At 39.7% G+C, this 12,966-nt stretch overlaps 1 protein-coding gene across 1 annotated transcript in view; it reads right to left on the reverse strand.

Moving 5' to 3' along the window:
- The window catches only part of LOC118936385 (zinc finger protein 658B-like), a 30,194-nt gene extending 21,976 nt beyond the window's left edge, over positions 1-8,218 (reverse strand). The window contains exons 1-3 of the mRNA XM_036972540.1: positions 8,206-8,218; positions 5,700-5,797; positions 5,386-5,569 (exon numbers count right to left, since the gene is read on the reverse strand). Of these exons, the coding sequence (XP_036828435.1) occupies positions 5,386-5,569; positions 5,700-5,797; positions 8,206-8,218 (295 nt within the window). The remainder of the gene's footprint in view (positions 1-5,385; positions 5,570-5,699; positions 5,798-8,205) is intronic.
- Between the last annotated feature and the right edge of the window lie 4,748 nt (positions 8,219-12,966).

Consider the following 12,966-nt stretch of genomic DNA (forward strand, 5'->3'; position numbering starts at 1 on the left):
AACACGTTTAAATGTTTTACTCACGTTGCCTGCGGTGAAGGAGAGCCCGCAGGTTTTGGTAGCAGGCCTTGTCGGTGGCACTGTATTGTCCTCAAAGCGAACAAAGAAGTTGTTTCGTTTGTCTGGGATCAAGACATCGGGGTCCGCAACGGGGCTGGTTTTCTTTTTGTAGTCCGTGATTCACTGTAGACCCTGCCACATACGTCTTGTGTCTGAGCCGTTGAATTGCGACTCTAATTTGTCTCTAAACTGACGCTTAGCTTGTTTGATTGTGTTGCAGAGGGAATAGCTACACTGTTTGTTTCCGGTCACCTTGCCCTCATCAAAAGCAGTGGTTCGCGCTTTCAGTTTTGCGTGAATTCTGCCATCAATCCACGGTTTCTGGTTGGGGAAGTTTTTAATAATCGCCATGGGTAAAACATCACCGATGCACTTGTTAATAAACTCGCCGAATCAGCATATACATCAATGTTATTGTTTGACGCTATCCGGAACATATCCCAGTCCACGTGATCGAAGAATCTTGAAGCGTGGAATCAGATTGGTTGGACCAGCGTTGAACAGACATGAGCACGGGCGTATCCTGTTTTTAGTTTCTGTCTATAGGCTGGGAGCAACAAAATGGAGTCGTGGTCAGATTTTCCGAAAAGAGGATGGGGCTTAGTATGCGTCGCGTAAGTTAGAGTAACAATGATCCAGGATTTTGCCAGCCCAGGTCACGAACTCGATATGCTGATCAAATTAAGGGAGCCTTGTTTTCAGATTAGCCTTGTTAAAATCCTCAGCTACAATAACTGCAGACTTAGGATATGTGGTTTCCAGTTTACATGGAGTCCAATGAAGTTCGTTCAGGGCCGTCGAGGTGTCTGCTTGGTGTCTGCTTGGGGGGATATACATGGCTGTGATTATAATCGAAGAGAATTCTCTTGGTAGATAACGCGATCGGCATTTGATTGTACGGAATTGTAGATCAGGTGAACAAAAGGACTTGACTTCCTGTACGTCGTTATGATGACACCACGTCTCATTAATCATAAGGCATATACACCCCCGCCCTTCTTCTTACCAGAGAGATGTTTGTTACTGTCGGCGCAATGCGTGAAGAAATCAGGTGGCTGTACCGACTCTGATAACGTATCCCGAGTGAGCCATGTTTCCGTGAAACAGAGAATGTTAGCTTGAAACGTCACAGATGGAGAGAATCAGGGACACTCGAGGAAGCTAAACTGTTAGCACCACACTGGCGTCAGTTACATATGAACAAATAAAGTTAGTCATTTCCAAATGAAACCATGTTCTTTAAGGTCTATATAGTATATATATATTAAACCATGTTCTTTAAGGTCTATATAGTATATATATTAAACCATGTTCTTTAAGGTCTACATAGTATATATATATTAAACCATGTTCTTTAAGTTCTATATAGTATATATATAGTATATATATTAAACCATGTTCTTTAAGGTCTACATAGTATATATATATATATATTAAACCATGTTCTTTAAGTTCTATATAGTATATATATAGTATATATATTAAACCATGTTCTTTAAGGTCTACATAGTATATATATATATATATTAAACCATGTTCTTTAAGGTCTACATAGTATATATATATATATATATATATATATATTAAACCATGTTCTTTAAGGTCTATATAGTATATATATAGTATATATATTAAACCATGTTCTTTAAGGTCTATATAATATATATATATATTAAACCATGTTCTTTAAGGTATATATATATATATATATATATAGTATATATATTAAACCATGTTCGTTAAGGTCTATATATTATATATATATATATATATATAAGGTCTATATAGTATAAGGTCTATATAGTATATATATATATATATATATATTAAACCATGTTCTTTAAGGTCTATATAGTATATATATTAAACCATGTTCTGTTAAGGTCTATATAGTATATATATTAAACCATGTTCTTTAAGGTCTATATATATATACTATATAGACCTTAAAGAACATGGTTTAATATATATACTATATATATATATACTATATAGACCTTAAAGAACATGGTTTAATATATATACTATATAGACCTTAAAGAACATGGTTTAATATATATACTATATATATATACTATATAGACCTTAAAGAACATGGTTTTATATATATATATATATATATACACTATATAGACCTTAAAGAACATGGTTTAATATATATACTATATAGACCTTAACAGAACATGGTTTAATATATATACTATATAGACCTTAAAGAACATGGTTTAATATATATACTATATAGACCTTAACAGAACATGGTTTAATATATATATATATATACTATATAGACCTTAACAGAACATGGTTTAATATATATACTATATAGACCTTAACAGAACATGGTTTAATATATATATATATATATATACTATGTAGACCTTAAAGAACATGGTTTAATATATATATACTATATAGACCTTAAAGAACATGGTTTAATATATATATACTATATAGACCTTAAAGAACATGGTTTAATATATATATACTATATAGACCTTAAAGAACATGGTTTAATATATATATATATATATATACTATGTAGACCTTAAAGAACATGGTTTAATATATATATACTATATAGACCTTAAAGAACATGGTTTAATATATATATACTATATAGACCTTAACAGAACATGGTTTAATATATATACTATATAGACCTTAACAGAACATGGTTTAATATATATACTATATAGACCTTAAAGAACATGGTTTAATATATATACTATATAGACCTTAAAGAACATGGTTTAATATATATATACTATATAGACCTTAAAGAACATGGTTTAATATATATATACTATATAGACCTTAAAGAACATGGTTTAATATATATACTATATAGACCTTAAAGAACATGGTTTAATATATATACTATATAGACCTTAAAGAACATGGTTTAATATATATATACTATATAGACCTTAAAGAACATGGTTTAATATATATACTATATAGACCTTAAAGAAGGTCGGAGGAAATGGAATACATTTGATCCACTACAGAGACGAAGAACAAGTCTCACAAAAATTGCTTTTCATTTAATCACATTTCATAGCTTTAAGAAAAGGTTTAGAGAGCTTGTTTTAAATACATATGTGCCATCTTTAACAAGTTCTGTAGATCGGACGTTAATGAAGCAATACAGACCACATTGAAGTGTCTGGAGTTTAGTTCTAGAGTCTTGTAAAGATATGGGGGGGGGGGGGGGGGGGGGTTGACTGAGACAGGCAATGTAACATCTATCATGTTTTTAGGAACAGTTTATGTAAAACATGCATCTCTAGAGCTAACTTTCATCAAGGTTTAATATGGTCAATTGGTTTCTCTCAGTCTAGCTTCATGTCAACTAACAGAACTCTGCTAGTTGTCATGGTAACAGATACCAGTGGGAAGATCTATTTAAAAAAAAAACATATTTATTTAACCATTATTTAACCAGGTAGGCAAGTTGAGAACACCTTTATTTAACCAGGTAGGCTAGTTGAGAACACCTTTATTTAACCAGGTAGGCTAGTTGACAACAAGTTCTCATTTACAACTGCGACCTGGCCAAGATAAAGCAGTGCAGTTCGACACATACAAACAGAGTTACACATGGAGTAAACAAACATACAGTCAATAATACAGTGTAAACAAGTCTATATACGAAGTGAGCAAATGAGGTGAGATAAGGGAGGTAAAGGCAAAAAAAGGCCATGGTGGCGAAGTAAATACAATATAGCAAGTAAAAACACTGGAATGGTTGATGTGCAGTGGAAGAATGTGCCAAAGTAGAAATAATGGGATGCAAAGGAGCAAAATAAATAAATATACAATAGGGGGAGAGGTAGTTGTTTGGGCTAAATTATAGATGGGCTATGTACAGGTGCAGTAATCTGTGAGCTGCTCTGACAGCTGGTGCTTAAAGCTAGTGAGGGAGATATGTGTTTCCAGTTTCAGAGATTTATGTAGTTCGTTCCAGTCATTGGCAGCAGAGAACTGGAAGGAGAGGCGGCCAAAGGAAGAATTGATTTTGGGGGTGACCATAGAGATATACCTGCTGGATCGCGTGCTACAGGTGGGTGATGCTATGGTGACAAGCGAGCTGAGATAAGGGGAGACTTTACCTAGCAGGGTCTTATAGATGACCTGGAGCCAGTGGGTTTGGCGACGAGTATGAAGCGAGGGCCAGCCAATGAGAGCGTACAGGTCGCAGTGATGGGTAGTATATGGGGCTTTGGTGACAAACCGGATGGCACTGTGATAGACTGCATCGAATTTATTGAGTAGGGTATTGGAGGCTATTTTGTAAATGACATCGCCGAAGTCGAGGATCGGTAGGATGGTCAGTTTTACAAGGGTATGTTTGGCAGCATGAGTGAAGGATGATTTGTTGCGAAATAGGAAACCAATTCTAGATTTAACTTTGGATTGGCAATGTTTGATATGAGTCTAGAAGGAGAGTTTACAGCCTAACCAGACACCTAGGTTATTTATAGTTGTCCACATATTCTAAATCAGAACCATCCAGAGTAGTGATATTGGACGGGCGGGCAGGTGCAGGCAGTGATCGTTTGAAGAGCATGCATTTAGTTTTACTTGTATTTAAGAGCAATTGGAGGCCACGGAAGGAGAGTTGTATGGCATTGAAGCTCGTCTGGAGGGTTGTTAACACAGTGTCCAAAGAAGGACCAGAAGTATACAGAATGGTGTCGTCTGCGTAGAGGTGGATCAGAGACTCACCAGCAGCAAGAGCGACATCATTGATGTATACAGAGAAGAGAGTCGGACCAAGAATTGAACCCTGTGGCACCCCCATAGAGACTGCCAGAGGCCCGAACAAAAGGCCCTCCGATTTGACACACTGAACTCTATCAGAGAAGTTGTTGGTGACGAGGCAATCATTTGAGAAACCAAGGCTGTTGAGTCTGCAGATGAGGATGTGGTGATTGACAGAGTCGAAAGCCTTGGCCAGGTCAATGAATACGGCTGCACAGTAATGTTTCTTATCGATGGCGGTTAAGATATCATTTAGGACCTTGAGCGTGGCTGAGGTGAACCCATGACCAGCTCTGAAACCAGATTGCATAGCGGAGAAGGTACGGTGGGATTCGAAATGGTTGGCAATCCGTTTGTTGACTTGGCTTTCGAAGACCCTAGAAAGGCAGGGTAGGATAGATATAGGTCTGTAGCAGTTTGGGTCAAGAGTGTCCCCCCCTTTGAAGAGGGGGATGACCGCAGCTGCTTTCCAATCTTTGGGAATCTCAGACGACACGAAAGAGAGGTTGAACAGGCTAGTAATCATTTTATTTGTTGAAACTGAACTACAGCACTTACTTTGATGAGTCAAATCTGATCCGTTCATCTCTTCTCCTCCTCTCACAGTTCCACTCAGCCCCGTTGTTTTCCTGCAGTCCACCAGCAGCACAGACAACCTCTTCATACCCAGCAGTAAGGTGCTACTGGGAGAGGCACGACACGGTGACTCCGGGAGGGAGGAGGGGGGCAGGCTATCGTTGTCCTGGTAACCATAAAGAGGGGACACAGACACATATCATTATGGATGCTGATGTCACTGTTGTCATAAAGTGCTTTCCAGAAACCCAGCCCCAGATAGAGCAAGCTGTATGCTAGACCAGACCAAGCTGTACCATCTGGTGTTCTGATCTGGAGAGACTCTTCTCTGCCTCGTCAGCATCAGGATGTTGTTGAGGCTCCCCAGAAGATCCATAATAGTAATGTCTCTCTCCTGTGTGAACGAGAACATCAAACAGATATTGAACTTATTGATCTTTCTTTGAAAATCATAGGGTCTTAGACGAGGCATTAATATATCTCAACTGGGCATATAATGCAAATGTGAAAGGGTTGTTGCACGAAACAGGTGTATTTTGCATCCCTTCAATATTTTATGAAGAAATTATGCTCCAATATTGAATTTTAAAAGCCTGTTGCAATAGATGAGGTGCAGTTTAATGTAGACCACATGGAGAATTCAATACATAATCTAAAAGTCCCCAAAATATATGTAGCAATGGCAGATTGACCCTTTAACAATTTATACAGTACTGAACAACATATTCAAGTGTAGAACTTCAGTAGAATGCCCCTTAAAATCCCCACATTCAATAACTGCATAGTTTGTGTCCCTGTTGAAGACAGTACTCACTGGTGTTAATCAGATATTCTGTCTCCTCCTCTTTCACTCCCAAAACGTCTTCCTCCTTCACCTTTATTGAGACAGCATCCTCTTCCTCTCGAAACGGTTCTTTCTCTTCCTCCATTTTCATTCTGAATAATTCTTTCTCTCCTTTCACTGTAATATCCTCCTCTTCGTCTTTCACGACAATGTTCAGCGCCAGAGCATCTTTCTCTCCTTTCACTGTAATATCCTCCTCTTCTTCGTCTTTCACGACAATGTTCAGCGCCAGAGCTTCTTTCTCCGTACAGCAGACATCCACTTCTTTAGCAGAGGAGTAGTTTAGTGAGCTCATGGTCAGTGATGTTAGTTAGCATTAGCGACTAGCCTAGTGCTAGGCTCAGTATCAATATTTAACAAGTTTGCAAATTGAACAAGGAAATTAGGTTAAAGTTAACCAGTAGATACGTCGCCAGAAATGTGTTTTCAACACTGAGATTAGCTAATGTACATTAATAATGTCTAAAACCTCAATCTTTCAGTTTTATGTTGGCTAGCTAGCTACCGAGGTGGTTGAAAGAGTAGCCGTGTTGTTCCTGAGGAAGCGTCCCGTCCAGTCCATTATACGTCACACAAGAAGCATCACCCGAAAGACGCTCATCGCCATCTGCTGGCTGGAGTGGGTAAAGCAGTTTGGAAACAATAGTTACTACACTTTTGTATTGGAAAAACCGTCATAATAATTCAACAATAAACTGATATATTTTCTCTTACAAATAATAATTTCCGGTACACAGACGTAGAAGCTTAATATGAATATGTAGATGATGATGATTAAATACTTATATGAATAGGTGGTGTGTTAATGTGTGTTTTCTCTGTTAATTTTTTACATTCGTTTTAATCTAGATGCGACCATGCTACCCACTTCAATCAGTGTAAGATACAAACCATCCTGTAAACAACAGTGCAAATGCATCACATGCAAATAGCACTTGATTTTCTGATTATCTGTAGTGCTATACACTGGGTATAAAAAACTTTAGGAACACCTGCTCCTTCCTTGACATAGACTGACTAGGTGAATCCATGTGAAAGCTATGATCCCTTATTGATGTCACTAGTTAAATCCACTTCAATCAGTTTCGATGAAGAGGGGGAGACAGGTTAAATAAGGATTTTTAAGCCTTGAGACAAATGAGACATGGATTGTGTATGTGTGCCATTCGGATGGTGAATGGGGAAGACAAAATATTATAAGGGTCATTGAACAGGGTATGATAGTAGGTGCCGGGCGCACCGGTTTGTGTCAAGAACTGCAACGCTACAGCTTCCCATGTGCACCAAGAATGGTCCACCAGCCAAAACAGTGGCGGTCAGTGCCGTTTCAGATGAGGGAGGACCGTTTGTTTTTTCATGAGCATGGCCTTAATTCTATTACAGCATATTGGACGACTGTCATTCATATTTCACTCACCCTGTTCAATGTAACAGCAATAGGTTTAGGCTACTACATGATACTCACATTTTTCACTATAACCATCATGAGGTTGCTACAACCTGGCCTATGAATGAAAGTTTAGAATGTAGGTGCACACTGGTCGAGAGAAAAATACTGCCTAGCACACTCTTGACTACATCTAGCTGATAAATGGGTGTCATCAGTAGTCCAACAGTTTCAAACAAGAGATTCTATTGGACAAATGTTGATCCCGGTTTTGTTCCGTTTATGTAATGTTTGTCAACAGAATCGGAGGACTGAATACACCCCTGATCATGCATAAACACAGTTCACTTTCATTACAGACACGTTGTATTCCTTCTTGCATCTATGTGCTCTCCTCTTATCACCTTCTCCCTTTGTTTCTGTACTTCAGTGCACAACACATCAGCTGTATGTGACCAGGCAAAAAAACCTTTCCAAGCCAAACCATTTCATAACTGCTACACACAGCTTACATTGTTGTCAACATATTAGCTAAAGTAACATCATAGTCAACAGAGCTAATAGAACTAACCTGCTACAATCATAGCATCGTTCTGTTTGAGCCAAGTGTTTGAGTAGGCTAAACAAGATAGCTGCATTTGCTAGCTAATTAAGTGAAAATGTAAGTGCAAAATAAGTGACGAAATATCTCTCTCTCGCTTTTCCTTCATTTTGGAATAAAATAATTTGTTCAAAACTGTTCAACTATTGTATTTTTCTCTCTTTTAGTCAACTACTCACCACATGTTATGCACTGCAGTGCTAGCTAGCTGTAGCTTTTGCTTTCAGTACTAGATTAATTCTCTGATCCTTTAATTGGGTGGACAACATGTCAGTTCATGCTGCAAGAGCCCTGATAGGTTGGAGGACATCCTCCGGAAGTTGTCATAATTATTGTGTAAGTCTATAGAAGCCTTGAGAACCATAATCCTCCTAGGTTTTGTATTGAAGTAAATGTACCCAGAGGAGGATGCAAAATAGTATGTTTTAATCAATTATTTGGTGACGTGATTATATTTAGTATAGTTTTATCTAAAAAAAAAAAATCAGTGAGGAGGAGGGTCCTCCCCTTCCTCCTCTGAGGAGTCAACATGGGCCAGCATCCCTGTGGAACACTTTCGACAGCTTGAAGAGTCAATGAATTGAGGCTGTTCTGAGGGAGAAAGGGGAGGGTCCAACTCCATATTAGGAAGGTGTTCCAAATCTTTGGTATAATCAGTGGATATATCTGTCATTTAGCAGACACTTTTATCCAAAGTGATTTGCAGTCATGTGTGCAAATACTTTACATATGGGTGGTCCCAGGAATCAAACCCACTACCCTAGTTTTACAAGCACCATACTCTACCAACTGAGCTACAGGACCACAAGAAATGATCAAGGAATGACGCAGAGAAAATAAAAACACACACACACACACATACACACACACACACACACACACACACACACACACACACACAGCCTGAATTTGAAAAATCAAATTTAATTAAAGACAGTAACATTGAAACTGACAAACTCCATATTTAGTTCAAATCAAATGTTATTTGTCATACATACAACAGGTGTAGACGTCACTGTGAAATGCTGAATACAACTGCTATAGCTATACCTTACCGTGAAATGCTTCTTACAAGCACAGCCTGGAATCTAACCAAGGAAATTCTTACTGACAAGCACTTACACACAATGTAGTTAAGAAAAATAAGAGTTAAGAAAATATTTACTAAATAAAAACATTTAAAAAAGTAACACAATGAAATATCAATAACAAGGCTATATACAGGAGGTACCAGTACAGAGTCAATGTGGAGGCTATATACAGGGGGTACCAGTACAGAGACAATGTGGAGGCTATATACAGGGGTTACCGGTAGAGAGTCAATGTGGAGGCTATATACAGGGGTTACCGGTACAGAGTCAATGTGGAGGCTATATACAGGAGGCACCAGTACAGAGTCAATGTGGAGACTATATACCAGTACTATGTACCAGTACAGAGTCAATGTGGAGACTATATACCAGTACTATGTACCAGTACAGAGTCAATTGTTTTAAATTTTTTATTTTACCTTTATTTAACCAGTTGAGAACAAGTTCTCATTTTCAACTGCGACCTGGCCAAGATAAAGCAAAGCAGTGTGACAAAAACAACACAGAGTTACACGTAAACAAACGTACAGTCAATAACACAATAGAAAAATCTACAGTGTACAGTGTGTGCAAATGTAGAAGAGTGATCGGTAAGCTGCTCTGACAGCTGATGCTTAAAGTTAGAGAGGGAGATATAAGACTCCAGCTTTAGTGATTTTTGCAATTCGTTCCAGTCATTGGCAGCAGAGAACTGGAAGGAAAGGCTGCTGAAGGAAGTGTTGGTTTTGGGGATGACCAGTGAAATATACCTGCTGGAGCGTGTGCTATGGGTGGGTGTTGCTATGGTGACCAGTGAGCTGATATAAGGCGGGGCTTTACCAAGCAAAGACTTATAGATGACCTGGAGCCAGTGGGTTTGGTGATGAATATGTATTGAGGGCCAGCCAACGAGAGCATACAGGTCATTTGGCGACAAATATGTAGGGTAGTATACGGGGCTTTTGTGACGAAACGGATGGCACTGTGATAGGCTACATCCAGTTTGCTGAGTAGAGTGTTGGAGGCTATTTTGTAAATTACATCGCCGAAGTCAAGGATCGGTAGGATAGTCAGTTTAACGAGGGTATGTTTGGCAGCATGAGTGAAGGAGGATTTGTTGCGAAATAGGAAGCCGATTCTAGATGTAATTTTGGATAGGCGATGCTTAATGTGAGTCTGGAAGGAGAGTTTACAGTCTAACCAGACACCTAGGTATTTGTAGTTGTCCACATATTCTAGGTCAGAACCGTCCAGAGTAGTGATGCTAGTCGGGTGGGCGGATGCAGGCAGCAACCGCTTGAAGAGCATGCACTTAGTTTTACTAGCATTTAAAAGCAATTGGGGGCCACGGAAGGAGAGTTGTATGGCATTGAAGCTCGTTTGGAGATTTGTTAACACAGTGTCCAAAGAAGGGCCAGATGTATACAGAATGGTGTCGTCAGAGTAGAGGGGGATCAGAGTCACCAGCAGCAATAGGGCAACATTGATATATACAGAGAAAAGAGTCGGCCCGAGAATTGAACCCTGTGGCACCCCCATAGAGACTGCCAAAGGTCCGGACAACAGGCCCTCCGATTTGACACACTGAACTCTATCTGAGAAGCAGTTGGTGAACCAGGCGAGGAAGTCATTTGAGAAGCCAAGGCTATTGAGTATGCCGATAAGAATGCAGTGATTGACAAGAGTCGAAAGCCTTGGCCAGGTTGATGAAGACGGCTGCACAGTACTCTATTTTATCGATGGCAGTTATGATATTGTTTAGGACCTTGAGCGTGGCTGAGGTGCACCCATGACCAGCTCAGAAACCAGACTGCATAGTGGAGAAGGTACGGTGGGATTCTAAATGGTCGGTGACCTCTTTGTTAACTTGGCTTTCAAGATTTTAGAAAGACAGGGTAGGATAGATAAAGGTCTATAACTGTTTGGGTCTAGAGTGTCTCCCCCTTTGAAGAGGGGGATGACCACGGCAGCTTTCCAATCTTTGGGGATCTCAGACGATACAAAAGAGAGGTTGAATAGGCTAGTAATAGGGGTACAGCAAACTTTAGAAAGAGAGGGTCCAGATTGTCTAGCCCGGCTGATTTGTAGGGATCCAGATTTTGCAGTTCTTTCAGAACATCAGCTATCTGGATTTGGGTGAAGGAAAAGCGGGGGGGACGGGGCTTTGGCAAGATGTTGCAGGGGGTACTGAGATGTTGGCCGGGGTAGGGGTAGCCAGGTGGAAAGCATGGCCAGCCGTAGAAAAATGCTTATTGAAATTATCGATGATCGTGGATTTATCGGTGGTATCTCTCAGTGCAGTGGGTAGCTGGGAGGAGGTGCACTTATTCTCCATGGACTTCTCCATTCGTGCTCCAGGATGCAAATTTCTGTTTGAAAACAGAATTTCTAGTTTTCCTAATTGACTGAGTATATTGGTTCCTGACTTCCCTGAAAAGTTCAATATCGCGGGGCTATTCGATGCTAATGCAGAACGACACAGGATGTTTTTGTGCTGTTCAAGGGCAGTCAAGTCTGGGGTGAACCAATATCTGTTCTTAGTTCTACATTTTTTTTTGAAGGGGTGTGCTTATTTAAGATGGTGAGGAAAGCACTTTTAAAGAGCAACCAGTTATCCTCTACTGACGGGAAGAGGTTAGTATACTTCCAGGATACCCGGGCCAGGTCGATTAAAAAGGCCTGCTCGGTGATGTGTTGTAGGGAGAGTTTGACAGCGATGAGGGGTGGTCATTTGACCGTGGACCCATTACGCACGTAGGCACTGAGGCAGTGATGGCTGAGATCCTGGTTGAAGACAGCAGAGGCGTATTTAGAGGGCAAGTTGGTCAGGATGATATCTAAGAGGGTGACCATTGTTACGGATTTAGAGTTGTACCTGGTGGTTTCCTTGATAATTTGTGTGAGATTGAGGGCATCTAGCTTAGATTGTAGGACGGCTGGGGTGTTAAACTGGTCCCAGTTTAGGTCACCTAACAGTACGAACTCTGAAGATAGATGGGGGGAAATTAATTCACATATGGTGTCCAGGGCACAGCTGTGGGCTGAAGGGGGTCTATAACAAGCGGCAACGGTGAGAGACTTGTTTCTGGAAAGGTGGATTTTTAAAGGTAGAAGCTCTAATTGTTTTGGGTACAGACCTTGATAGTAAGACAGAACTCTGCAGTAGATTTCAACTCCGCCCCCTTTAGCAGTTCTAGCTTGTCGGAAAATGTTATAGTTAGAGATGGACATTTCAGGATTATCAGAGGGGTACGAAGCCAGATAGAACTATTCAGACATTCCAAATCAGGCTTCATCCATTTCATGAAGGTGGATATTGATCCAACCATTTCAAAAGTAATGACCGGGCTGATGGAAACAGGATATGCCTGTATACTTTTCTAAATGCCGACAGACGATTTGTTACTTCGTTTGACATGGTGGGGTCTTTTTGTGTCAGTAAAAATGTATAAGCGAGAAATGGAGGTGGAAACTCCTTTATGAGCAAATATTTATATAATAACCATCATGTCTTAGTTAACTTGGAGTCACATGCTGATATGTTGTGTGGTCCTCCCTCTATGACTTGGGAACCCATGCAGTTTATTAGGCTACAGATGAAATAAGTTATGAACTTCACAGGGTGGTGAAACTGCATGTGATGAGCTTGATGCTCCTTTCC

This window comes from Oncorhynchus mykiss, unplaced genomic scaffold, assembly GCF_013265735.2.
Source record: "Oncorhynchus mykiss isolate Arlee unplaced genomic scaffold, USDA_OmykA_1.1 un_scaffold_173, whole genome shotgun sequence".
Taxonomy (NCBI): domain Eukaryota; kingdom Metazoa; phylum Chordata; class Actinopteri; order Salmoniformes; family Salmonidae; genus Oncorhynchus; species Oncorhynchus mykiss.